This window comes from Canis lupus, chromosome 28, assembly GCF_003254725.2.
Source record: "Canis lupus dingo isolate Sandy chromosome 28, ASM325472v2, whole genome shotgun sequence".
Classification (NCBI taxonomy): domain Eukaryota; kingdom Metazoa; phylum Chordata; class Mammalia; order Carnivora; family Canidae; genus Canis; species Canis lupus.
The window spans coordinates 40,299,080-40,325,279 of record NC_064270.1 but is presented as its reverse complement, the minus strand read 5'-3'; the positions used below and the strand labels follow the sequence as shown (position 1 = coordinate 40,325,279).

At 58.0% G+C, this 26,200-nt stretch overlaps 1 protein-coding gene across 26 annotated transcripts in view; it reads right to left on the bottom strand.

Annotated features, from left to right (window-relative positions):
• Positions 1–26,200, bottom strand: part of JAKMIP3 (Janus kinase and microtubule interacting protein 3) — a 97,062-nt gene that overhangs the window by 42,661 nt on the left and 28,201 nt on the right. For all 26 annotated transcript variants that reach the window (XM_025467678.3, XM_035707951.1, XM_025467684.3 and 23 more), the window contains exons 2-3: positions 9,089–9,337; positions 1,307–1,804 (exon numbers count right to left, since the gene is read on the bottom strand). In XM_025467678.3, coding sequence (XP_025323463.1) covers positions 1,307–1,804; positions 9,089–9,223 — 633 coding nt within the window. In that variant the 5' untranslated portion in view covers positions 9,224–9,337. The remainder of the gene's footprint in view (positions 1–1,306; positions 1,805–9,088; positions 9,338–26,200) is intronic.

Genomic DNA, 26,200 nt, shown 5'->3' with positions numbered 1-26,200 from the left:
TTAATGGCTAAATTCCCAACTACTCGCGTGCACAGAGACGCCGGAAGAGACAACACGGAATTAGTGAAAACAAAGGGGCCGGGGAAATACAGTCGTATCACCAAGGAGCTCTGCTCCGGGGCCTAACGTTGACGCTCACACGCAGACGCTCCGGAAACATCGCTATTCCTTCACCAGGAAACCAGAAGATGAGCGTCTCTATGCAAAGATCCCACCAAAATGAGCTCTTTGAGCAGCTGGTTTGGACCAAAAGGCAGACCTCCCCCCCCAAGAACCAGCGGAGGTGTCCTGTCCTGCGGCCAAGGGAGGCGACCCGCCCACAGAGGAAATTCAAGGAAAGGGGCTTCCACGCGGGGGCAGGATTGGATCCTGTAAAGGTGGGGAGTCACTCCAAGGTCAGTGACGGTGTTGCCAGGGGGTCCTTCTAAACCACAGGGCTCTGCACGCAGCAGTGTCCACGCAGGAGACCACGACCCTACAGCTTCCACCTGGATCGCCCATTTGTGCAGGGGGGCAGGCCTGCAGGTGCACGACACAGGCGCCCGTTGTGGGGCAGAAAAAGCTTCGTCCGGTCCTGTGGGGCTCCCACCGCACCTACAGGGGCCTGCTTCCAACTTGGGGCACTGCCGTGCTGGTGGGGAGATCGCTGCATCCCATTAAGGGGATCCCAGGGCCCCCGAGCATGACCAGCAACGCCAGTGAGGTCCTGGTGACGCCGTGACTGGGGACACGGGGCTCTAAGGTAGAGCTCCATTGCCTCAAACTACCGAGGGGTCCAGGCTCCCAGGGACGGGGAGAACCAGGCACGGCCCCCCACACACCCGGAATGTTCTCTTCAACGGCTTAGCTCCGGGTCTCTGAGGACATTGACTCTGCGGTGACAGCCACCGGCAGCGGGTGACCTGAGCCACCCTGACGCCCCAGATGAAGCTGCGGCACTGGGGCCATTCCTGTCCTGACAGGATGGCAACTCCCTGCGGTCCAGGCGGAGAGGGCGCCTTCCCACGTGGCCCCCACATCAGGATGGCCTCAGGGCCCCGACCTTCCCCCGTGGGCCTCCTGGGCTCACCTTGCTGCGCCTGGGAGCTCCCACGCCCCACGTCCCCGCCCCCAGCGCCCTCCTGTGCACCCCTCGGCCTGGAGCACATCCCAGCCCGTGGATCTCCTGCTCGCACTCCCCATGTCCCCCTGCCCCCAGCGCCCCCACCCCCAGTGCCCCTCCCAGGAGCCCCCCGAGCACATCCCAGCCTGCAGGTCTCCCTCCCATGCACCCCCACCCCGCACCCCGCGCCCCCCCAGCACGTACCAGCCTGCGGATCTCCCGCTCGCACTCCTTCTTGATGCGGGAGATCTCCTCCTGGTGGAGGTGATACACGCTCCGGATCTCCGCGGCCTTGATCTTGTCGGCCTGCACCGCGATGGTCAGCGCCTCCTCCACCTGCTTCTTGGCCCCCTTGAGCTCCGAGATCTCCTGCTGCATTTTGATCTTCTCCGCCTCGAACCCCTTCTTGGCCTCCTCCTTGGCCTCGGACAGCAGCACGATCTTGGCCTTGTCGGGGGCGCCGTCGCGCAGGGCGTGCAGCAGCGCCTGCAGCCGCTGGTTCTCGTTGTCCTTGATCTTAATGACCCTCAGCAGCTCGGCCTCGTGTTGCCGCAGCAGCGCCTCGCGCACGGCCTGCAGCTCCTTCATCTTCTCCTCGTGCAGCTTCGTCTTGAGCTCGGTGAGCAGGACGGCGTTCTTGTGCTGCTCGTGCTCCCGCACCTGCCTCAGCTCCTGGTTCTTCTCCCTCTCCACCCGGCTCACCTGGAAGACAAGAGCCAGCCCGTCGGTGGTGGGCCGCCTCGGCCTGCTGACGCCGAGGGACCGCGTGGGCAAGCTCGGGGCTCCTTCTGCGAGGCGGGCCGTCCTCCCCCGAGAGCGGCTCCTTCTGGAAACTGAGTCAAGCCCTGCGGGTGGAGAGCTCGGACCTGCGCGCCTAGGCGTCCTCGGGGCGCTGGCGGCTGGAGGCCCCGCGGGCCTGGGAGGTGAGATCGCAGACATGGGGTCCACGCAGATCTGCCCTGCGCCTCGCCCCCGACCAGGACCCACCGTGCCGGGAACGCCCGCCGGCCGCCTCGCCAACGAATCACCGGGAAGAAGGTGCGGGTGCCTCGGGCACGGATGACAGGCTGTCGCACTCACCTTCTGTGACGTTCTGGGCCATGGGGAGGCCACTCTAGGCACTCGCTCCCTAGGTGACATGTAACGTCTAGATGTTTGGAAACACTCAGATTTTGGTCTGAATCTCTTGTTTTCATCTGGAACTTCCACCTCGGTGGAATGACCCCAGCACTTGCACGTGGCACCGAGTCGGTGCTCAGAACCTAATACGGGGTGAGAGCGTGGCTCACCTGCCCCCGGTCCAGCACTCCAGGTGGCGCTTCGCCTCCCGCCGGCCTCTGGGCTCCCCGTCACCGCCCACGGCACCTCGTGTGGGGTCACCATCCCCAATCCCATCCTCCCCTCATGCACCCCCCATCCCACCCTCACACCCAGTTCCGGAGCTGGGCCCCGCTGCTCCCCACTGCGGGCAGCCCCACCTCGACTCACCTGCCGCCACCCACTCTCCACGGGAGGAAGTCTGTGCGGGTCAAGCCCTGCCCAGCCCTCCTCTCTGCACCCGGCGCATTCAGAGTAAAGGCCGAGCCAGGGGCGTCACCGCCATGGACCACACCCGCTGTGCATCTGGGGAAGTGTCGACCCTCCCTGCCAGGGCCGCTGGCACCCCAGCTAGCAGCTCTGGGGTCCTTTCCCCAGGGTGATCGCTTGGACCCCTGACCCCAGGCAGGCCCGCTGCCCACCCCCTGCCCGAGTGCCCACAGACCGTCCTGCTCCACACGCTGACCCCGCCATGTCGTGCCCCTTCCTCACAGCAACACCCCCCCAGGTGCCTTATTCATCCCTGTCTCCGGGCCTGTAGTGTCCGCCCCATCTGAGCAAGCATCCCCGGGAGGCACGCACAGCGGGGCCATCCTCCCCATTTGGCGTGGGCTGAACCGCGAGGCTCCCCGCGCAGGGGATGCGGGAATGGGGCCTGGCCTGTGGCCCCGAGCTCGCAGGTGGTGGGGAGGCGGCGGGCGGAAAGCCTCACAGCGGCCATGGGAGCGACTCAGGCTCCTGTCCCCAGACGGGCTGACAGCAGTGGAGGATGTGAGGGGGCCGCATGCGGGGCCCCACTGCCCCGTGCCCCTCAGCCCTGCTTCAAGAGCACACGGCAGCTTTGTAACAAGCAGTTAGGAATATTCCCCCTGAGACCCCAGCTGCCTCCCCACGGATGCGGCCTCCGGGGACCTCGTGAAAGTCTGGCTGACGTGGCCACACGCTGCTGGCGGCTCAGCGGGCCGGGCTCTTGACCAGCGGGGCCGCGGCTTTGCCTTTCAGGACATCGCAGGGCTGAGCGGTTCCTGCATCCGGGGTGGGTCTTCCATCGGCACCAGGGGTCGTCGGGTTGCTGGGGGGGGCAGGGCAGGCAGGTGTCCCTCTTCATCGCCTCCATTCACCCAGTTTTCAAGGGACCAGCGGGCTCCCAGGCGGCCCGGCAGGAGCCCAGTTACTGGTTTCATTAGGAACGTGTGGGTTTAAGCAGAGTGGCGGGTTTAGTGCCCGCTGGTGTCATCCTCACGGAGGCTCAGAGCGTCCATCTGCGGCCAGCGAGGGGGCTGGGGCCTTCGGCGCGCCGTGAGCCTGGTTATCTTGCTCTCCGGCAGGTCGGGCCTCACCGGCCCGTCCACTCACCTCCTGCCCCGACTGCTCCCCAGGCGCCCTGACGTCTTTCGATGGGAAGCAGTATTTCAGGGTCACAGCGGGCCCAGGGCTATGCCGGGTCCCAGCTGGTCCTCCCCGTGGACGAGACACGGCATCTGCCCCCCGCGTGTGAGAGGACATGCCTCTAGGTTCCCGTGGACGTTTCCAATTTCCAGTGTGTTTCCGACCCAAAACCAGGGCTCCTGTTCAAGTTTCCCTGCGTAGCTTCTGCGCCCCCGTCCCCTCCCACGGAGGATCTGGTTGTCAAGGAAACCGAGGGACAGGACGGGAACATCCCCTAACTACTCCTTTACCTGCAGGAGACATGCCATCGGGGGCATACAGGGGCCGCGGCACTCACGGCCCCCCTAGTGAGGACTCCCCAGTTTCCCTCTTCCTTTCCCAGCGGTTGTCTGTGAGGCGCCTCCCGCGGCCGTGGGGGCCCCAGCCCGCTCTCTGAGCGCTTGATCTTCCCGCGAGGAATTCCGGGGAGTCTCCTCCTTCTCCCTCCGCTTCGCCCGACAAGGCCGACCAGGCCACAGCACAGGCGGCTCCGGCGGCCTCGCCATCCTCGGGGTTTGTTCAGAAGGAAACCCTACGTTCAGCGTGGCCCCCAGTCCTCGCAGGCACCGTGGAGCTGGGGACGACGTGGACACCGGCAGGACCCCCGCCCCCAGCCGGCCATCCACGTGGCCCGGACCCGCTGTGGACACACAGGGCCCACGGTGATGGGCACGACCGCCAGACCTCGGCCCCCGAGGACGGCCCCTGCCCGTGACCGGCACAGGCCCGGCGGCGGGCAGGCGCTCCCAGGACGGGGTGGCCGCCGTCCGCAGTCCTGACGGGAGGTCCCTAAGAGGGATGACAGGCTGGAGCTGCAGACACACAGGTGCCGGGCCAGGGCGCCAGGAGACCGTCTCCTCCGGAGCAGGACGCGGAGGCACCTGCAGTCTTAGCAGCTCATGCCGAGGAACGTAGGCCTGAGACCCAAGGTGTGCGTTAGGGGTTGAGATCGTGTTACTGGTTAAAATTGCAGAGAAATGGGGTGCCCGGGGGCTCCATGGGAGAGGCGTCTGCCTTTGGCTCAGGTCATGATCCCGGGGTCCTGGGATCGAGTCCTGCATCGGGCTCCCTGCTCCAAGGGGGAGCCTGCTTCTCCCCCTGCCCTTCCTCCCACTGCTCACGCTGTCAAATAAATTAATAAAATCTTTAAAAATAAATAAATGAACTGCCGAGCAAAGGCCCGTGTGAAATACGCCAGGCAGCGTAGCCCCGGGCCCCGCGGGGGCCTGCGCTCAGGCCAGGGCCTTCCGCACTCGGGCCCACACCCGTCCGTGGACCGAAGCAGCCATAACCCTTTATGACGCCACAAAACCTTACGGCTCTCAAACACGTTTGCTCAGAGGTTTATGGAATTTTAACACAAATGGGCCAATGGCGCCGCTGGGACCCGGCCCCCCGGCTTGCGGGCACCTCGGGTCATGCTCGTTTTCTGCTGGGAGGGAGCTTTTTCTCTCCGGTCGTATTTCCAGGAAGTAATTCGGGGTCATCCTTAGAGACGGTCGAGGTCTTGGGCGAAGCCGGCAGCAGGGCAGGTGCGCTCGCCCACCTTGTCCGCAGAGGCCCGGGCGCTCACCCAGCCACCAGCAGCCCGACGGACGCACGCGGTAGCGGACCGCACCCCACACACCCCGCTGCTCCCGTGAGCTGCTGTGGCCTCTCCCTGGGCTGGGCCGGTTTCCGGAACGCTCCATCGTCGCCCCTGTTCCTTCAGGCACTGGCAGTCCTTCCCGGCTTGCTATTCTGCTCAGCGGGGGTCCCTTCCTGCCTCGCTTCTGTCTACGACGGCTGGAGGCTCTACGTGCGTGAGGTTTACGTCTGCATCTTGCTGGGCGAGGACAGGCCCACAGCTTCCCCGGGAGCCCCTCGCCCATGGTGCTGGGACTCGCAGGACAGAAGACTACTACCTGCGGGAGGTCTGGGGTGAGCCCCGTGACCCACCCCACACCTTCGTGGGCGACACCGATGCCAACCCTGCCCCCGGGCCCTGCCTGCAGCCCCTGCCCACCCGGCATCCTGGCCCCCTCCCGGCCCCACTCGCACGGCCCTCGGTGGCCTGGTCTCGGGCCGCCTTTCCTGCCGCTGCATCACGCGTGCCCTTACAGGGACCCGCCTTTGCCAGCCCTTCCAGGCGTCAGGGTCTCCGTCCAGGGCCACTTCTTCTGAGAGGCCCTTCCTGATTGCCGCGTGGACTGATGGCACCACGGCCAGTGCGGCGGTCACGTGGCTCTATGTGCCCTGCCACCTGCTTCCTGTTCCTTGGTGTGTCCTCCACGGGGACGAGGTCTGGGGGTCACGCAGGCGCCTGGCGCTTCCCGAGTGGCATCCTGTGGGCTGGAGCCGCTTCCTGACAGTAGGCATGAGGCTGGCGTTTCCATTCCTCCTGCTGGCCCCCGGGTGCTCACGAACTGGGGCCCGGCTGCGGGTGGGACCCTGAGAGCAGGGGCAGCAGGGGCGGCTCTGTGCCCAGACGGGAGCCGGAGCCTCGCGTCCTGGTGGGAGCTCGTGTCCACCTCAGTGTCTGTGTCCGTGCTCCCAGCACCCGGCCCCACTGAGTTCATCTCCACGCAGCTCCCCAGAGGCCTCCCTGCAGAGCCGGCTCCCTCCTTCCAGAAGGTTCTTCACCAGAGATGGCTCCGCTTCAGTCTCCCGACAGAGGGTCCGCAGTGGGACGGGCCGGTTTTTATTTAAATCATGTCATTCCTTGCTGTCAAGTCTCCATTCACTTAAGTGTCCCTCGGTGATAAAGGAACCATCGGGCCGAAATCCGAGGTGCTGGGCTCGCAGCTACGTTCCTGGCACCTTTCCACGCTTCGCAGGCACCTGCTCTTGGCGGGGGGTGGGGGGTGCAGCCTGGCTGCGGGTCCAGGATTCTGCTGGGAATTCCCGAGGAAGGTGGGCGCCGGGCGCCGGGGGTGGGGGGGGGGGAGCACCTCACAGCCTGCCTGGCTCTCGGCGGGGACAAGGTCCTGCTGGTGCCCCCGCTGTCTCCTGCCTCTGCCGTGAGGTCGGGACAGGCCCTCCGCTCCTTGGCCGCTTCCACGGCATCCCCCAACCCCGTGGTCTGGGTCAGTTATGCGGATCCGTCCCGAGGCCACAGCAGGGACACGCACTGCGGGGGGTGGGGGTAGAGGTCTCCGATAAGGACCAAGCTGCTGACAGTCGTGATGACTGAATTCGCGCCGCCCCCCCATGACCAGGGCACACACGTCGTGGCCAACGCTGGCGGCATTTCCGAGGGTCGCTGCGCCAGGCCGAGTGCATGGACCGCGGGCTTCCCGGGGCCTCGACTCCAGGGGCCGGGGCATCGGCAGGAGACGCCTTCTCAGGATCCCACGTGAGTTTTATTTGCCAAACTGGCTGCTGGGGGTGACAGGAGAGCGTAGGCGGGACCTGGGAAGAGGCCTGAGCGCCGGTCCAGCCCCCGGGACGTCCTGCTCCCAGCTCGGTGCCCGGGCAGATGCAGGACGCACGGGTGAACCTGGGGGCCTGGGTGGCTCGCCGGTTAAGGGGCTGACTTTGGGGTTCAGGGTCCTGGGATGGAGCCTGCAACAGGCCCCGCGCTCAGTGGGAGGTCGGCTGTTCTCTCGTCTCCCTCTGCTCCCCCCCCCCAAGCGCCCTCTAAAATAAATAAATCCTAAAAATAAAAGAGCCAACAAACGAGCCCCGGAGCCCCGCCGGCCTGCGAGGGACGCTGAGCAGCACCCAGAGCTGAGTGCAGGCTGGAGCCCCCGTAGGAAGTGCAGCACTGCCCGCAACGGGCACCCCTTGGTGGGGCCGTGGGGCGCTGCTCCCTGCACCCGACACTGCAGCTCGGCCCCGAGGCGCAGGGGCAGCAGGCAGGACCGTGAGGACCGGCCGAGCTGTGAGGCCCAAAGGGCGGGCGCCCCAGGTCCGGGTGAGGCTGACGGCCTCTCTAACAAGAGTCACAGGAGGCTGACGTGCGGCAGGTCTGGAAGCCGCAGCCTCAGAGGCCTCCCCGCTGTGGAGACAGGATTTCAGGCCTCTCCCAAGCCAGGGCAACTGATGTGTGTGGAGCGTGTGCTCCGGGGGGCATGGGTGTGATCCCTGCACACGCACGCACACCCGCAGGAGCGGATTCTGCGAGCCTCCCTGCTGGCGGCCTCAAGTGCAGACAAGGGTGCTCACCGCAGGGCTGCGGTGTCGGCCGAACCCTGGCAACAGCCGGGATGCCGCGGGCAGAGGCCGGACCCTGGGCACGTGCTGCACGCGGAGCCCCCAGGAGTCGGCGTGCGGTCCCGAAGGGAGGCCAGAGGCCGCGGCGTGTGGCCCGCTGTCATCTGTGCCCTGGCAGGTGCACTGAGGACCCAGAACACAAACCCTCCAGAGGGGGGACCAGGGCCTTTCCTTCGTTCCTTCTGAATTTTGTACCAAGGGGTACATATTTCCAAAACATGAATAACAACAGGGCTGGGGCTGGAGGCCCTCAGCAGGCAGCCCCAGGGCCCTGGCCGGCAGCGAGGGGCAGGAGCTGGAGCCCGTGTACCTCGGGGGCTGACCACGGGAGCCCGCACGCTCCCCGCACCCCCGCCCCCGAGCTGCGGGACGGGTGGGCTTTCCTAAAAGCGCCATGGAGGTGTAGGCCGCGGGGGCACGGGCAGGGCCTGCAGGCGGGACCAGCACCACAGTCTCACGTCCGCACTTGGGAGCGCTGGTCGGACCGCACGCTCACCCAGTGGGACCAGGGGCCCGTTGTCCTTACGCCGGTGCTGACCCTCGAGCACTGTGAGGCCCGGCCTGCAGCCGCGGGTGGGACGACCTCTAGGAGCATGAGGCGGACTCCTAGGTTTGTACCTTCACCCGGGCTGCACCCGGCTGCGCCCCGGGGGCTCCTGACACCCCCTGGAGGCCCTAGGCCAGCCTGTTTCCTCCATGCAGAGGGGCCATGCAGGCGGGTATGTCCGTCAGCAGGAGGGACACTTCCCCGGGAGGTACCACCTGCCGAGGTCCCTCTGGCCCAGGCACTGGAGCAGGGCGGTCACCACCCGTGCATGCCCTCTTCCCAGAGCTGCCTGTCCCCGCAGCTGCCCTAGAGCCCCTGGCCACCCCGGGACCAGCTGGGCAATGACCCCACAATGCCCTGTCCTGGGCAGACGCTGGGGCCCAGGAAGCTGTGGGACGGTGGGGGGTAGGGGGTGGGATGCGGGGAGGGGCAGGTGTGGGACGCAGGGAGGGGCAGGAGTGGGGGCAGGGGAGGGGACAGGGGGCCTGGGGGGGGCCCACCTTGCTTTTCTCCTGCTGCAGCTCGATCTGGATGTCAGTGAGCTTGGCCCGCAGCTCCTCGTTGGCGGCCTGCAGAGCCGCGAGGACCTCCGCCTTGTCCCCCTTGCCTCGGCCGCCCATGCCCTTCTTGGACATGGTGAGGGTGGCCCAAGGGGTGCCCGGGGTGGGCCGCTCGTCTGGGCTCGGCTGTCCACAGCAACCTGGGGCAGGTAGCGCCTCGCGGCAGCTCCGCTACATCTTCTTGCTCACCTGGAGGGAAAGCACACCTGGTGAGCAGGTTGGCCTCCCACCCTGGGTGGGCTGTGTGCGGCCGGGGCCGGGGGCACGGCTGGGGTCTCCTGCCCTGAGGATGCCGTGGGGACTGCACGCAGTGCCCCCAGTCCCAGACCGCAGAGGCTGAATTTCACACGTGGGTGTGTGGCCCTGGAGGTGGTGGTGGGTGTGAGCCAACAGCCTCTGGGGCGGTGGAGTGGAGGCCGGGACCTCCAGACCCTTCCCGGGACCCGAGATCGTCCCCCTGGAGGACGCGTACCTTCACCCTGAGCCAACGTAAGAGGCGAACACGCACCCTCCCCACCCGGCTCGCGGGCACCCTGCCGGGGGCAGCATCGCCCAGCACCACGGGGGGACTCCCGCTGCCCCCCAGGCCGGAGGCTGCATTGCCTTCCCCACGTCCCCGCCCCGGGTGTGCGAAGCAGGCCCACCAGCCGACCGTGTAGACAGTGTGGGCCTGTTCCACAGCAGGAGGCGGGCTCGGGTCGTGCTCCACACTTCCGACCCAGGAACCCTGTGCCTCCGTTCCCGCACGAACGGGGGGACAAGGCTGTCCCTAGCCCCCAAGGCTTCCTTCTTGCACCTTAGACACCAGGACAGGGACCCGAGCCACAGAGGGGTCTGTGCCCTGCCCCACCCCAGCTGACAGGCCGGGAAGGTGCCTCCGCCACCTGGGGTATCAGGTCAAGGTGCGGCTTTCAGAGCGTGGGCCTGGACGCACCTGTAGGGAGGCGCCCTCCAACTGAGTCCCCACGGCCTCTGGCCTCCCTCCTGGCTCAGTCCCTGAGGCCTCGGGACACAGAATGGGGTCAAAGCCCCCGATGGGCGTGCACGGGGAAGGCCGGGAAGAGGGCTCCCGGTCGGCCCGGGGAGGGATGCGGGAGGCAGCTGCCTTCCAAGGAGGAGGGAGACTGAGGCCGAAAGAGATCGTGGAGACGCAGCTCAGCGGCCCCCGCCTGGGAAGAGATGCCCGCACCCAGGCCCTCTGCTCACAGCCACCTGCCCGGGAGACGAAGAGCACATTCCCCCGAGCACGGGGCCTGAGGCCTGGCTCTCGGTTTGGGGTACACGTTTTGGGTCGCCCCGGGGACCGTCGTGCAGATTTTCCAGCTCGGCACAAAAGGGTCCTCCGCCTGCTTGCAATGCTTCCCTCCTGCCTTCAAGTCCTCATGGGCGGCGGGAGAGACCCCTGGGCTCCTGCCCCCCCCAGGCGAGGCCCGCGGCTGCCCCTGGAAGAAGCGCCGCTTTAACGGGTCCCGGTGGCTCTGGCCCGGCAGGTGAGCTGGTGCCCACGGTCTGCGGGCCGCCTCCACTGCGCCTGCGGCGGGTCGGGGTGCGCAGCGCGGGTTCAGGTGGGGCAAGGCATAGAGAGTTAGAAGTCTTGTCCCACCTGGAGGAAAAGCTCCCCAGTTCCTGCCTTGGTCATCGAGACCTCCTGAGGGGGGTGGGGCGGGGGCGCCCGGGAGGTGGGGCGGGCTGAGGTCTGACTCAGTTTCAGCTCAGGTCATGATCTCAGGGTCGTGGGATCGGCCCCCAGGCTGGATGGTGGCACAAGGGCCTGCCCCCGGCCAACCCCGCACCCTCCACGCCTTTCCTCCATCAGGAACATGCTCCCGCGAGGCTCAGCACAGACCCGGTCGGCTCCTGCCCGGACTCAGGGTCCTGCCCCCAGCCCCCAGCCGGATCCCCGGGAGCTGGGTTGCCTCCTCCTTGGTACTGAGCACCTTGCATTGAGAATTTTCAATGCACCAGGAGGTCTTGAGCCCTCCCTGACATCTCCCCAGATGCAGACTTAGTATCTTTCCCTGACACTAATTTGGGGGCAAATAGGATAAACATGTTGACTTTATTATTATGTTGATGAGTAGGAACCAGATAAATCCCCGTATCCCTCTGAGGGCACCGGGCGGGGCGGCCCCCTCGCCCACACCCAGCGGGGTTTCTGGAGGCCTCCTCTGGGAGCGTGCTTGATGGGATTACTGCCCGAGGGGAAGGGGATTTTCATGCCTGACCCCAGATCCTATTTGTGCTAATGAATCAGCATTAAGCCTTCAGGGGATGAGAGTCTGGTGGAAGGAAGCGTCTGGCGGCCTGTGTTAAGGGGACAGACCACGTGGACGGCAGAGGTGGCACCAGCAAGCGCCGGGTCTCTTGCTCCGAGCCAGCCGCGTCTGTGCGCCCCAGCTTTCCCTCCGTGCCCACACCCGGGAAAGCACCAGCTGTGAGGAGCACGTCCAGGTCACGGATGCCCCGTCGTTCCTGTCACCCTGGGGGACAGAAGGGGTGGCCGGAGGGAGACCGAGGCCTTGGGAGGGCGGCCTTTGCTGGGTGCTCCGGGCTGAGCACTGGGCCCTGCCTGGAAGACTCAGCGACTGCTGGAACCAGGGGCTGGGGGTGGAGGGTGGGGTCAGAGCAGGTCAACCCAGGGTGCTGCACCAGCCCCCCACCCCGCAGGTCATGGGCGGGCCCAGCCAACACTGCTTGAACCCCAGACCCCTCAGGCCTCCGGCTCCCTGTCGTGTCTTGGAGCTCAGCCGGCAGGTGCTGCAGGGGTGCGGGGAGGGGGGCGCCCAGGACAACGCTGTGCATCCCCAATATTTGCTGGACTGACTAGCCCCCCCCCAGTCAGTCACGAACCTTCTTGGGGGACCCCGGCTGAGCGGGAGAAGCGGGCGGGTCACGGTCACGCCTCAGGCTCGCGCGCAGACCGACGCTGATTCGCCGCCAGCACGTGTGTCACCCTCCGTCGGGAGGTCGTTACGTGGTCAGACTGACACCGTCCGCCCACCTGCGCGGGGTCTCCGAGGACGGAGTAAATAGGGGAGCTCCGCTCTCCAAGCAAGTGCTCCCTGCCCGCACCCGACAACCTCCGAGCCGCCGACCCGCTAACGAGGAAGCCGCCCGGCTGGCCTCCGGGATTTTCCCACCCAGAGCCCACGGTTCGTGCTCCACACCATGTGGACGGAGGAGCTCAGACCCGGGACAGCCTCCCACGTGCACACCCGGCCGGTGGCCCGCGTCACGAAGGGGCTTCAACCTCCTGAAGCCCATGGTATGGGACTCGGGTCCTTTCCCGGTGAAACCCTTTATCTACAGAGAGGAAGGGAGGTGCAGATGCTTCCAGCCCTTATCACGTCCACGGGCGGCGAGGAGGCGGGAGGGCCCGAGGGCCCCGTCCAGCCCCACGGGGACAAACGCCCGCGGGAGCAGGCCCTGTCGGGCTCTCGGCCCGGGACAGGCGTCTCAGGGAGCCCCTCTCAGGCTGGGCCCCCAGGGTGAGCCGGGGGGAGGCCGGGTGAGGGCCTGGGGTAACCTCGCGACACCCAGCTCCCCCATCAGAACTCACTTTTCCCGGGAAATGTGAAGACCCCCCGGAGAGGGGATCAGCGGCCACGCGGTGCCGGCCGCGTGTGCAGACGCGAGTCTGATCCACACCTGGAGACCTGGAGGCTCAAGTGGCGCTAGGGGCGAGGGTGGGGAGCGGGGAGCAGCCCTGGGGTCTGGGCGGGGGGTGGGTGGCGGTGAAGGAGCCCGGGGCGCACCCACCGTCAGTGTGGACCCCGGGACAGCCCCGGACCACGGCGGACCCTCAAGCACGCGGGGCCTGTCCCACCGCTGACCACAGGGCGGCCACAGGACAGACGGAGGGTCCGCGGGGGGCGGGGGGCAAAGAGGCCTCAGCTCGACTCGATGCGCGTCTCTAGAAGCTCGCGAGTCCGGGTGTGTCACGAGAGGTCACGGGGTGGGGGCGTCCCCGACGGCTGAGGGCAGGACCCCGCGCGCCCGCCCCCGATCCGCCACCTGACCCACCGCCGTTCAGGATGGAGACAGACGAACACGGGTCCCCAGCTCACGAGGGAACCTCCGGATCGCCCGCCCAACGCCAGCTCTTCAGGGTGAGGAAGCCGGGGTCCGGCGGGAGCGCGTCCTGGGGGGCCCGGCACCGCCTCCCGACAGAGCCCAGGCCTGGCGAGCCTCGAGGACGGTGACGGTGACGCCCTCGCTGCGGGGCTCTCGGCCCGGCCCCCGGGGGCCCTGCCTCAGGCGCGGCCGGACTCTGCTGCGTGCGGGCCCCCCGGCCGGCCTCGCCCCTCACACGCGGCCCAGCACCAAACCCCAAAACATTTACAGGAGGGGCGCCCGCCTGGGAGGCTCAGGGGGCTGAGCCTCCAACTGGGTTTCGGCCCAGGCCGTGACCTCGGGGCCGGGGATCGAGCACAGCTCCACGCTCCGCTGGGGCCTGTGGCTCCCTCTCCCTCTGCCCCTCCCCTGCTTGTGCTCCCTAAACAGAAAACAAATAAACAAAAGCTTTTTTAAAAAAATTTAAAGAATTTAAAAAATAAATTCAGCCCCAACCATATAAAACTCAGAAGGTTGGGCGTCCAATCAAAATGACCGGCCGTCAATATCACTCAGTTAAACTGCGGAGAAAACACGCGGCCAAGACTCGGGCAGCAGGACTCCGGTGACGGGGAAAACCAAGCAACGCTTTAAACAAGCGCAGCCGCAGGTCGCAGGCCCCACAGGCCCCGCAGGCGCGGACGTGAGAGCACCGTGCCTATAGCACCCCAATAACACCCACGGGCCGGCAGGGGCGGGAAGCACGAGCACAGGAGGAAAGATCCAGACCAGGAGCTCGGAGAGGAGAGCGCGTGTCTGAGCCCAACAGGCGCCACCAGCACAACCACAGCCCGGAGGGAGGGCCCGAGAGCCCAAGGCCGCAGGAAGCGCAGCCCAGACAGGATGACGACCCTGTGGAAGCTCACGCGGTCCGCCCTTCTCTCATCGACCACCCCCAACAGGAAGCTTTTTTTTTTTTGCTTGTTTTATTTTATTTATTTATTCATGAGACACAGAGTCAGAGAGAGAGAGAGAGGCAGAGACCCAGGCAGAGGGAGAAGCAGGCCCCATGCAGGGAGCCCGATGCAGGACTCGATCCCAGGTCCCCAGGATCAGGCCCTGGACCCAAGGCAGGCGCTAAACCGCTGAGCCGCCCGGGCTGCCCTTTTTTGCTTGTTTTAAACTCTTCAATTAATCACTCTTCTTACATCTTTAGGACAAAATACATATGAATGGAAATGTAAGTTTTTACGGCAACCGAGGTTGCGATCACGTCTTGCAGACTGAGTGGTCGCTGCAGTGGTTACGGCTGTGCACCGGGCTCAAGCAGCACACGTGCCACAAACTCCGATCCATTGGCAGATATAAAAAGTAAAGTCGCATTTGAAAGGCACCTCTGTGTCATCTGGTCGGACTGCGGGGGTTTCCCTGTGCCGGGTGCCCAGGGGTCCCGGGCAGGGGTGGGTGAGGCTCGGGGCAGGGCCTGGTGGGGGGGCGGGCTCCACTACAAGGAAGCTCGTGACTGGCGCCAGACGAGGTGTGACCCCCGCCACCCACAGCCTTCCAGGTCCCCCCGTGAGGACGTATCTCACTGTGTGAAGACCACCGGACTCCTGAGTAACAGGCCCTCAGGCTGAGCTCATACCTCGCAGGGTTCCCTGTAAAATGGGCCAGAAATGGGATTTCAGGGCAGAAAACAGAAACCCACCGTGTGCCCTGCTCCCTCCGGGCAGGGCAGCCGGGCCGGGTGAGCAGGAGCGTCCCCGGGGCTGCGTCCCCACGCTCAGGCCAGGCACCCCGAGGGGAAGGCTGCGTCCCTGCCAAAGGAGTCAGGGCGACAAGGAGGAAGGGCCGCCCTGGGGCCAGCTCCCCGCAGAGCCCCTCCTGCCCCAGGAGCCCCCTCAGCCAGCGGAACTGGCCCCCGGGAAGGCCCGGGCTTGTTGACAAGGAACGTCCTCTCTCGGGGGCCTGGCGGTCCTGGCGGGTCGGTGGGTCAGGAACGTGGTCTGCACCCTGCTCCCAGAAGCCCCGGGGGCCACCCCGAAGCCTGGCTCTCCCCAGTGGGTTGGGGATGTCACTCCCCTCGGCCGGTGGCATCTGTCCTCATCACACCGGCTTCTTGCATTATTGCCCCAAATACAGAAAGAGTTTAAATGAAAAAATTAAATGTTTTCCAATCTTCGTGCTCGTTTACAGCTTCTCTGGCTCTGAAACCCGGCAGCCATTGAACTGAAGTGTCAGGTTTTCAAAGCACAGTGTCAGGGGCGGGGGCGGGGAGTGTCCACCGGCGTGTTAGCGCCCGAGCCCGGCGGAGGCTGGTGGCCACTGCTTGGCTCGGGGCCCCGGGGGAGGCCTCAGCCCAGGAAGGGACCCAGCCTCTGAGCCCCCAGTCCAAGCCTGAGACCAAGACCACAGTGACCCCCAAACAGGGCAGTCGATCCTTACAGTCAGAGAAACAGCCATAGAAACTGAGGCTCAGGCTCACTCCCCCCATGCTCCGGGCACGGGGACGAAGGCCGCGGATGCAGCAGGTAACTAGGTAGACGCTAGACGGGCAGGTGCAGGAGAAGGTGGCCACACAGAGGGACAGTCAGCGCTCCTTCTCCTTCCCAGCAACGAGGCTTCCTACCGCGGCTGGAGGGGCCCCGGTGTTCGGGGGGGCACCCAGCCGTTTCCAAAGAGGTTTGTGTTTTCTTGTGGAAAAGCGCACACGAGCCCGCGCCCTGGCTCTGAGGCCTGCTGAGCCTCTGCCCGCGTGTGTCCCCAGTGCCAGTAAAGTAAAGTCCCACGGAGGCTCCAAAGGGCTGCGGTCAGTGGCCAGGACTGCAAGTCCCAACGGGGCCTGGCTGGTCCCGGGAGTCCTGCACGGCACCTGGAGGGCAGCCAAGGGGACCTGGGGGCTGCGCTCATCGGCGTCGGCGCCTGTCCAGGGCCGCAAGGGCCAGAAGGACAGCAGAGCACGACCGGGCCGGCCCAGAGCAGGGGGGCCTGTGCGTGGCTGTGGACGCGTGATCCAGGGTCAGCGCCGAGTGCGGGGACGGTCGGCTGTCTACCCAGCGCTCAGTAACCGCGTGTCCACAAGGGAAAACTCACCGCGGACGTGTCGCTGTGCAGGGGCTCCGGCCGTAACCGTGGAAGGTGGGGCAGCAGGCCTCAGGGGAAGGGCCAGAGGTCCAGAGCCCGGGGATGGCCGGGGCCTTGAACAGGACGCCAGCACAGTCCCTGGGAAGGAGCGCCGTGGCCACGCGACATGAAGAAATCCCACCGCCCGAGGGACCGAGGGGCGCTAACAGGCTCGTGTCAGCATCGGCGGAGGCGTCCAGGATGCACCTGCACGAGGGACAGTGCCCAGGACACACGGAGAACGCTGGGAGGCCGGGGGAAGGCAGACAAGCCAGTGGGACACGGACACACGAGTCCAACGAGCGCTTCACACCAGAGGACACCGGCCGGGCATGAGCCTGGGACGATGGGGGCTCCCTTGTCCTGCATTAGGCGACCCTGCCGGGCCCCCGGGAACCTCACCCAGACTCCCAGGCTCCCCCTGCGTGGCCCTCACCCCCGCCCCGCCCCGGTCCCTGCCCCACGACAGGCTGGCACCTGCGTCTGAGCCCGTGTCCATCCCCGCAGCGGCCAGGACGTCACCACGGGCTCCCTCGCACGCTCCTCCCTTCGCGGGCTCGCAGTTGTGCACCGCGGGGCCTACTGCCTGACGACGGGGCTGCCCTGTCACCTACCCCCTCGCACGTGGAGAACCTGACCGGTTCAGCGCCGGTCCGCCTCTCGCAGCCAGAAGAGAAATTCAGGAAGCACATCGCTCACGGAAAAGGCCTCAGAACGAGGGTTTTGCAGATATAATTTAGGGGGAAACGCTGCAGTGGTTGCTGGCGTCCGTCACGGGTGGAAGAACAGATCGACTGAGGGCTGTTAGCTTGTATATGATCGGGGGCGGGGGGGGGTCTGATGGAAGCCGAGAAATGAGGGGGGAAGAGGCCGCGCAGCAGCGGACAAGATCCGAGCGGGCGCACAGGTCAGCTCCGCCCTGAATCCGCGGGGGCTTTACTCCAGAAATGGCTCTTTCTGGTAAAAGGGAAGTTGCTCAGGGAAGCATCCAGAAACCTCTGTGCTCTGGTGGGAGTCGCGGTGGGGATGCCGCGGGCAGGCCACCGCTGGCGCTAGGAGCTCCCGTCCTGAGAACGGCGTCCCTGAGACGGCGAGGCGTGTGGCGCAGACGCCAGGCAGACGAGCTGTTGGGTGCGTGGAGGGCTCAGCAGGGGCCGGCCGGCCGCTTCCACCGCTTGTAAAGGCACCTGCACTTCCCTGGAAGGTCCCAGAACTTCCTGCTACTGACATGGCTCACATTTAAGTGAGATTTTGTCTACCTTGATTAACCAATATATACTGCGTATCTGTCACCTGAGAATATGCTCACTGTGCACTGGGGGGCTCCGTGGGTGAAGCATCTGCCTTCAGCTCAGGTCATGATCTTGGATCCTGGGATCGAGCCCCGTGTTGGGCTTCTGCTTGGCAGGGAGTCTGCTTCTCCTTCTTCCTCTGCCCTACCCCACCCTGCTTGTTCTCTCTCTCTCTCTCTCTCTCTCTCTCATGAATAAATAAAATCTTTAAAAAATAAAAATAAAATAAAAATACACCTATAAAGTGCCTTTATTAGTGGTTTTTTTTTGCAGAATATTTACATTGTTAGTATAAACCTGAAATTTCCAGCTCCTTGCCATTTTATCCATGGAAACATTTTTTTTTTTTTAGATTTTTAAAAAAATAAAACAAGATTTCTTAGAAACATGACTAATTCCATCCAGCAGAACTACTGTGTTGACTTAGGAAAGAGGGTCAGTAGTTAGCCTGTGAACACACAGGGAGCCCTTGGTGAGGGGGGCGTATACTGGTCCCCCAATACTGTCTGCATCCTAACCCTGGAACGTGTGAACATGGGACTTGATGAGACAACGGGGATTTCACAGGCATGTTCAGGTTGAGACTCTGAGATGGGGTCTGTGGCCCCCGATCCAATCACACAAGTCCTAAAGGCAGAGCCCCTTTCCCGGGGAAGGCCTGAGGGGCGCGGCCTGAGGAAGATGTGGCCGTCACCACTGGCCTGAGATGGTGAGTCAGGGGTCGACACCACTGCTGGGCACAGAGCCTTCAGGTCACACAGCACAGGGACATGGACCCCAAGGCCCCATGGTACAGAGCTGAGCTCTGCTAACACCAGGGAGCAAGGACACAGACCCCCTAGTCCCCACCCTGAACCCCCAGAAAGGACAGCAGCTGGCCACACAGCTGCAGCCATGAAGGAAGATGGACCCACTCGGTGACACCCTGAGACCCTCGTGACCGAGGTGCCCAGCGACAGCACTACATGTGGGACTTGCAGAAATATAACTTTTGGTTGCTCTAGTCAAAGTCATGTCATGTTGCTAAGCAGGATAAACCCCAACCTTGCGAATGCCCATGAATGAGAAAGATCACACGGTTCAGAAACAGGCCCCACATTATAGTCCACATTCGTGATGTTCCACAAGCAGGGGAAGGACTTCACTCAAAAACACTAGATTAGTTGGCTAATTGTCAAAGAAAAATAGATCTACGGATACTGTCTTCCTAATGAAACTCTAAGTGGATTGAAGAGAACTGAGGATGAAAATCAAAGCAGGGAAAGTAGAAATGAACATTTCTCAAATCTCGGGAGAGAGAGGCCTTCCTAGGCTTAGAGGAGATAAAAGGAATTTGTAACAGGAAAAGCCAACAGATTCCACTACATTAAAAATTTACATCTCCTCATCACAGATGTCGTGCAATTAAGGAGCTAAAAACAAGCTGAAGCAGTATTTGCAGTAAATTCAATTAAAAAGTTAATAACTATATCAGGAGATCATGAAACTCACTGATAAAAACTAAGATCTTACAAGAGAAGTGGGTAAGTACTCAGATAATTTACAAAGAAAGAAAAAAAGTTAGTTTAAATCACAAGAAAACCTCCTCTACTTACAATGTAGGAAAATCACAAGAGAATGTCTCACTCATAATCTACAAAATCCTATCTTTCCTTAAGCCCATTGGTCCTGGGATCAAGCCCCGAGTCAGGCTCTCTTCTCTGTTCAGGGGGGAGTCTGCTTCTCCCTCTCCCTCTGCCCGTCCCCCTGCTCGTGCACTCTCTCTCTCCCAAATAGATAAATAAAATCTGAAAGAAAGAAAGAAAGAAAGAAAGAAAGAAAGAAAGAAAGAAAGAAAGAAGGAAGGAAGGAAGGAAGGAAGGAAGGAAGGAAGGAAGGAAGGAAGAAAGAAAGAAAGAAAGAAAGAAAGAAAGAAAGAAAGAAAGAAAGAAAAAGAAAGAAAGAAAGAAAGAAAGAAAGAAAGAAAGAAAGAAAGAAAGAAAGAAAAAGAGCTGAAGTGCCAAGGCAACCAAGGCACCAAATTCCAAGGGGTGACCTGCCCGTCTGAAGGGAGGCAAGCACAGCTGGCTCACCGCTGGCAGAGCACTGGAGAAAGAAATAGGTAAGAAGAAAATTAGCTCCCATTTTAACATGATTCTAAGGGCTGGATGTGGGCTGGCAGCTCAGTTTGGAATCACTGGAGCCCAAACACAAGAGTGGTTGAGGGCAGGACAGAGCTGGAAGGGCTCCCTACATGGTGCAGACGTGCAAGAGGCCATCTGCTGCCTGGACAGGTACAAGACTCTCCCTGACAACAGAACCCATGTTGCACGCAAAGCAAAAAGCCTTAAGCCAGTGGGAGAAGGTCAGCAAGCCCTCCTGTCCACAAGGTCACTGAGATAAGGATGAAACTAAAATCCCTCCTTCCTTCCGGCCACAGGATCTAAAAAAGAATCCCTGCCTCTAGGGTAAGAGTCGAAACCCAAAACGCCTGCCCCTGGGGAGGAAGACCTTGGGCTCAGGGTCCTGCACTGACACAGAGCAGAGCCTGGCTGCTGTGGAGGGGGGCAGGGATCCTCAGAAGGTGGACCGCCCAAGTTCAGGCACATATGCTTCTACGATCTAAGGCTGCCCAGAAGAAACTGAGATCCACTTTCCTCAAAACAAGCTTCACACTGAGTAACAAGCCACATCAGTCTAGCTGGGTGAGGGACAAGGCTGCAAAAAGGGCCCCTTCTGGGGAGCCGGTGAGCAGGGAGTGTTGGAAACTGAGGCTGCGTCAGGAACATGGAACAGAGCCTGCGGCACTCCAGGCACCAGACTGAGCAGAGTGTCGGCAGCCTACCATGAGGAATCCGAACCCCGTGCTGGACTGGACGTGATGACAGAAACTACAAACCCCTAACCCAGTTCAGCTACTTCCTGGGTCGATTCAAGCTCACACACTAACTCAAGACGTGTCTGTATCTGTGCTTAAAGATTATTTTCTTCAAACATTGTTTCCTGTTCCTCTACAGACAATGTCTGACATTCAATAAAAAATTACAAGACACAGGGCACCTGGGGGGCTCGGTCAGTTGAGTGTCTGCCTTCAGCTCAGGTCATGATCCCGGGGTCCTGGGATCGAGACCCATGTCAGGCTCCCTCTCAACAGGGAGTCTGCTTCTCCCTCCCCTTCTGCTGCTTCCCCTACTTATGCTCTCTCTATCTGTCAAATAAATAAATAAAATATTTTTAAAAAATCATGAGAAACAGAAAAAGAAAACAAAAACCAAGGAAAACAACCCACTGTCAAGCAATCAGAAGAACTAGACTCAGAGGCGTGGAGTTGTTCCAGCTAGCAGACATAACATTTAAGTAACTAGGACTAATATGCTCAAGGGTCTAATGGAAAAGATGGACATCATGGATGAAGCAGAGAAATGGGAACTATAGGAAAGGCTCAAGTGGAAACATTAGAAACAATGATCATGACATCAGAGGTGAAGAATTCCTTCAACTGGCTCAGCAGAGGAATCGACACGGCTGAGGGAAATCTCCATGAACCTGAAGACAGGAAACTGTCCAACATGAAACACGGGAGAAGAAGAAAGCAGAGTCTCCAACAGTGTCAGTCAAAGTGGAGCCACCTGGAGGAGGAGGTGGGGGTGGAGTCTCAGAGTAAAATGAGAACACAGGGAGGAGAAATATGTAAAGAAATAAAACAACAGGGGATTGTTCAAAATTAGCCAAACACGACAACTGACAGATTCTAGATCCACAAACAGGAAGAGGAAATGTAGACATGTTATAGGCAAACTGATGAAAACCAGAACTAAAGAAAAAGTCTTGAACAGAACCAAAGAAGTTGGTTCTTCTGTAAGAAGTTTTTAAAAATAAATATTTTTTAAAAACCCAGAAAATAACAAGTCGAGTCGTGGATAAATTGGAACAGTCATTCATGGTTGGCGGGAATGTAAAATGGTGCAGCTGCTTCAGGAAACAGTCTGACATTTCCTACACAGTTTGATAGTTACCATATGATCCAGCAATTCCATTCCTAGGGAGGTACCCCGGAGAGATGAAAAACATGTCCACACAAAGGTCATGGCAGTGTTATTCACAGTAGCCAAAAAGTGGAGATGACACAAATGCTCATCAGCTGACAGGTGGACAAATAAAACATGGTATAGCCATATGACGGAACATCATTCAGCAACTAGCAGGAATGACATACTGATACAGGCTACAGTAGGGATGGACCTTGAAAACACGACATCACATGAAAGAAGCTGGACGTATGAGGTCATATACTGTATGATTCCATTTCTAAGGAAATGTCCAGAAAAGGCAAATTTAGAGAGAAAGAAAGTAGATGAGTAGTTGCCGCAGGCTTAAGACAGGACAACTAAAGGTACAGGGCTTCTTTTTGGGGTGACGGAAATGTTCTAAATCTGTGGTGACAGCTGCATGACCCTGTGAATATATTAAAACCCCGTGAATTCACACTTTCAGTGGGTGACTTCCATATTATTAAAGCTGTTACCAAAAAGGAGGAGAAATAGACTTTTTCAGACAAACAAAAGTTGAAAGGATTTATTGCCAGAAGATCTGCACTACCAAAAAAAATTTAAAAATTCAAGGAAGTTCTTCAGGCAGAAGAGATAATATCAGACGGGGAAACTAACCGACATAGAGGAAGGAAGAGTGCTCAAAGTGATAAAAATGAGGGAGTATACAAAAGACTCTTTTCTTATATGTCATCCCTTTAAAAGATGACAAATTATCCACAGCAAAACCAGGAACAAGTGCATTGTGGAGTGCAGAGTACATGGAAGTAAAATATCTGAAAACAATAGAAAAAATGGGAAAGAAAATGAAAGTCATTAATTACACAAGAACTGGCACAATATCAAGAAGGACCGCAGCGAGCTAGAGATGATTTGGGCCCCTGAAGCGAGCACCGAAAATTCTACTGAAGAGAAGGGCAATGAGGAAACTACAGGTATGTGGGGTCATAAAAATACTCAATCCCACAGAAGTCAAGGAAAGAGGAATAAAGAAGAGTTAACACAAATGGAAAATAAAGGGCAGGAAGCTAGGTTCAAATCCAATCGTGTCATTAAATACTAAAGGTAGATGGGAGGAAAAACACAATTTAAAGGTAGACATTTTCAGATGAAATTTTTTTTAAAGGCAAGCACCACCTTCACACTATCTACAAGAAACTCATTTTAAATAAAATTATGGCATAGATGAGTTAAAAATAAAAGGATGGAAAAAGCTATAATATCTAGCAAGCTCTACACTGAAGAAACTGAAGAGACTGTATTCATGTTACATCATGTAGATGTAACAGAAGATGATCAGAGCAAGGAACGTTACCAGGGATTAAGATGGACATTACATAATAAGAAGATAGTTGATATATCAAGAAAGCACAGCAATCAAACAACAGAGCTTCAAAAATACATAAAACCCGGAGGCCTGGAGGGCTCAGTGCATTAAGCGTCTGCCTTTGGCTCACATCATGATCCTGGAGCCCTGGGATCGAGTCCTGCATTGGGCTCCCTGCTCAGCGGGGGGCCTGCTTCTCTCTCTCCTCCCTGCTCGTGCTGTCCTCCCCCACTATCTCTGCCTCACTCTCAAATAAATAAATAAAATCTTTTAAAAAAATAAAAATTACATAAATGGAAATGTAAGTATAAATAAGAATTTTCACACCTAGAATTGGAGACTTTAACAGTCAACCTCTCAGGAAGAGGTGAAATAAGTGCACAATAGACCAGTTAAGAGTATAAAAGATTTCAGCAAGACTATCAACCTATTTGACCCAACTGACATTTGTAGGATAGATACATCGTCTAACAACAGAATATGTAGTATTTTTAAGTGCACATATGATATTCATCAAAACATACTGCATGCTAAAACATATCACATCAAAGTTAAAATAACTGAAATGATCCAAAATGCATTCTCTGTACCTTCCCCAAGAAAGTCAATTAAAAATATGTAATAGAAAGATATCAAGAAAACATTTAAGTACTTGGAAATGTTAAACACACCCCTAAATAACCAAACTGATGAAAACCAGAACTAAAGAAAAAGTCTTGAACAGAACCAAAGAAGTTGGTTCTTCTGTAAGAAGTTTTTAAAAATAAATATTTTTTAAAAACCCAGGAAATAACAGGTCAGGTCATGGATAAATTGGAACAGGTGAAACAGAAATTGAGAAACTATAAATAAACTAGAAAATATTTTGAACCAAAATGGAAATAGAGGCACAAATACCAGAATTTGTGGATCATAACTACAGTGGTATAGAGAGGGTACTAAGGACAATAAATGCTTATACTGGGAAAGAGGAAGATCTCCAATCATCATCTAACCCTAGTCTAAGCTTCTACCTTAAGAATACCGGAAAAGATAAAGTAAATGTAAGGAAAGTAGAATAGAAATAATAAATGTTCATAGAAATCAATAAATCTGAAAACAATAATAAAATAAATCAATAAAAGTAGAAGTTGGTGTTTTGAAAATATTAATAATATTAATAAATCTCTGGAAAGGCTGATCCAGAAAAAAAAATGAAGACATACATACAATATCGGAAATGGACAAGGGGACATCACTATGCGTCCTACAGATATCAAGAGATAACAAATGAAATGGATAAATTCCTTGAAAGACACAAACTAACAAAGCTCACTCATAACTTGGGTAGCCTTTTATCATTAAAGAAATTGAATTTGTGGTAAGAATCTTCCAACATGGAAAATCCGAGGCAGAGACAGATGCACTGGTGAATCCTCGCAAACGTTCAATGAAGGAATAACAACTCTCCATCAACTCTTCCAGGAGAGAAGTGAATGCTTAACTTATGTTACGAGGCCAACCTTATTCTGATACCCAAACCACACAAAGACATCACAAAAAAGAATATCCTTCATTAAGATGGATGCAAAAATCTTTAACAGAATCAACCACTCCAATCCAGCAATACATGAAAAGGATAATACGACGGATCAGATGGGACATGTATAAGGAATGCAGAATTGGTTTAATATTTTTTGAACGAGTCCCTTTAATTCACCATATTAATACATTGAAGGGAAAAACAAGTCCTCGTCTTGAAAAATGCAGAAAAGCCTTTTGACAAAATTCAAAATCCATTCACAATAAAAACTTTCAGCAAAGTAGTCATAAAAGGAACTTCCTTGACTTGATAAAGGCCGTCTACAGAAGAACACTTGCCGCTAATGCCATACTGGATAGTGAAAGTCTTACCGTTCTTTTCCCTAAGAACAATGCAAACCCCCTACACTCACCACTTGTATTCAAAAGTGAACTAGGAAAAGAACCAGAGGCATTTTTTTCATGTGTGACACAATCGTCTATGTAGAAAATCCCAAAGAATCTACCTGGAACACGGGAGGTCAGCAGGTTAACAGAATTAAAATTCAAAAGAGAAAAATCAATTATGTTTATTAGTTATAGTTCTTCATACTAGCAACAAGCTATTTTATCACAAAACAATACCTTTTACAACAGCACCAAAACAGTATGAAATACCTAGGAATCAAGCCAACAAAATATTTACGATATTTGTATGCTTGAAGACTCTACTCGTTCATGAGACGAAATTAAAGACCAACTAAATGGAGAGACAGCCAGTGTTCATGGATCACAAAACTCAACACTGTTGTGATGTTAATTTTCCCAAAATTGAAATTCAGATGAAACACAATCCCAACCAAAATCCTAATGGATCTTTTTTTGGATAGGCTGACAAGTTGTTTCTAAAATGGCAGTGGAAAAAGTAAACCATCTAAATTCAGCAATTTTGAAAAATAACACATTTGGAGTTGGAAATCACTACCCAACTGCCAGCTCACGATATAGCTACGGTGTGACATTGACGTAAGGACACGCATTTGGGCGCCTGGGGGCTCAGTTGGTTGAGCAGCTGCCTTTGGCTCAGGTCATGATCCTGGGGTCCTGGGATCGAGCCCTGTGTTGGGCTCCCTACTCAGTGGGGAGTCTGCTTCTCCCTCTCCCTCTCTCTCCCTTTGGGGTCTCCCCACCCCCCCTTCTCAAATAAATCAATAAAATCTTTTAAAAAAAGAAACAAAAAACACAGATCAATGAAACAGAAGAACAGACCCGCATAGTCTCTGGTCAATGGTTGTGTAACAAAGGATGCGAGAAAACTCAATGGAGAAAAGACAGTCTTTTGAAGAAATGGTGTTGGAACATTCACACGTCTATATGCCCAAATGAGAAAGCCCCAAACACCCACAGCTCGGCCCGTACCTCACATCGTATTCAGAAATCAAGTCGGAAGGGGTCATGGAACTGAATGAAACACAAACCCACAAAACCTCCAAGTGAAGACACAGATACAATCATCATGATCTTCGGGCAAAGAAGCAAAGACCATATATGAAAATATTGACAAACGGGGCTTTATTTTATTTTATTTTATTTTAAATTTTTTTATTTATTATTTATGATAGTCATACAGAGAGAGAGAGAGAGAGAGGCAGAGACACAGGCAGAGGGAGAAGCAGGCCCCATGCACCGGGAGCCTGACGTGGGATTCGATCCCGGGTCTCCAGGATCG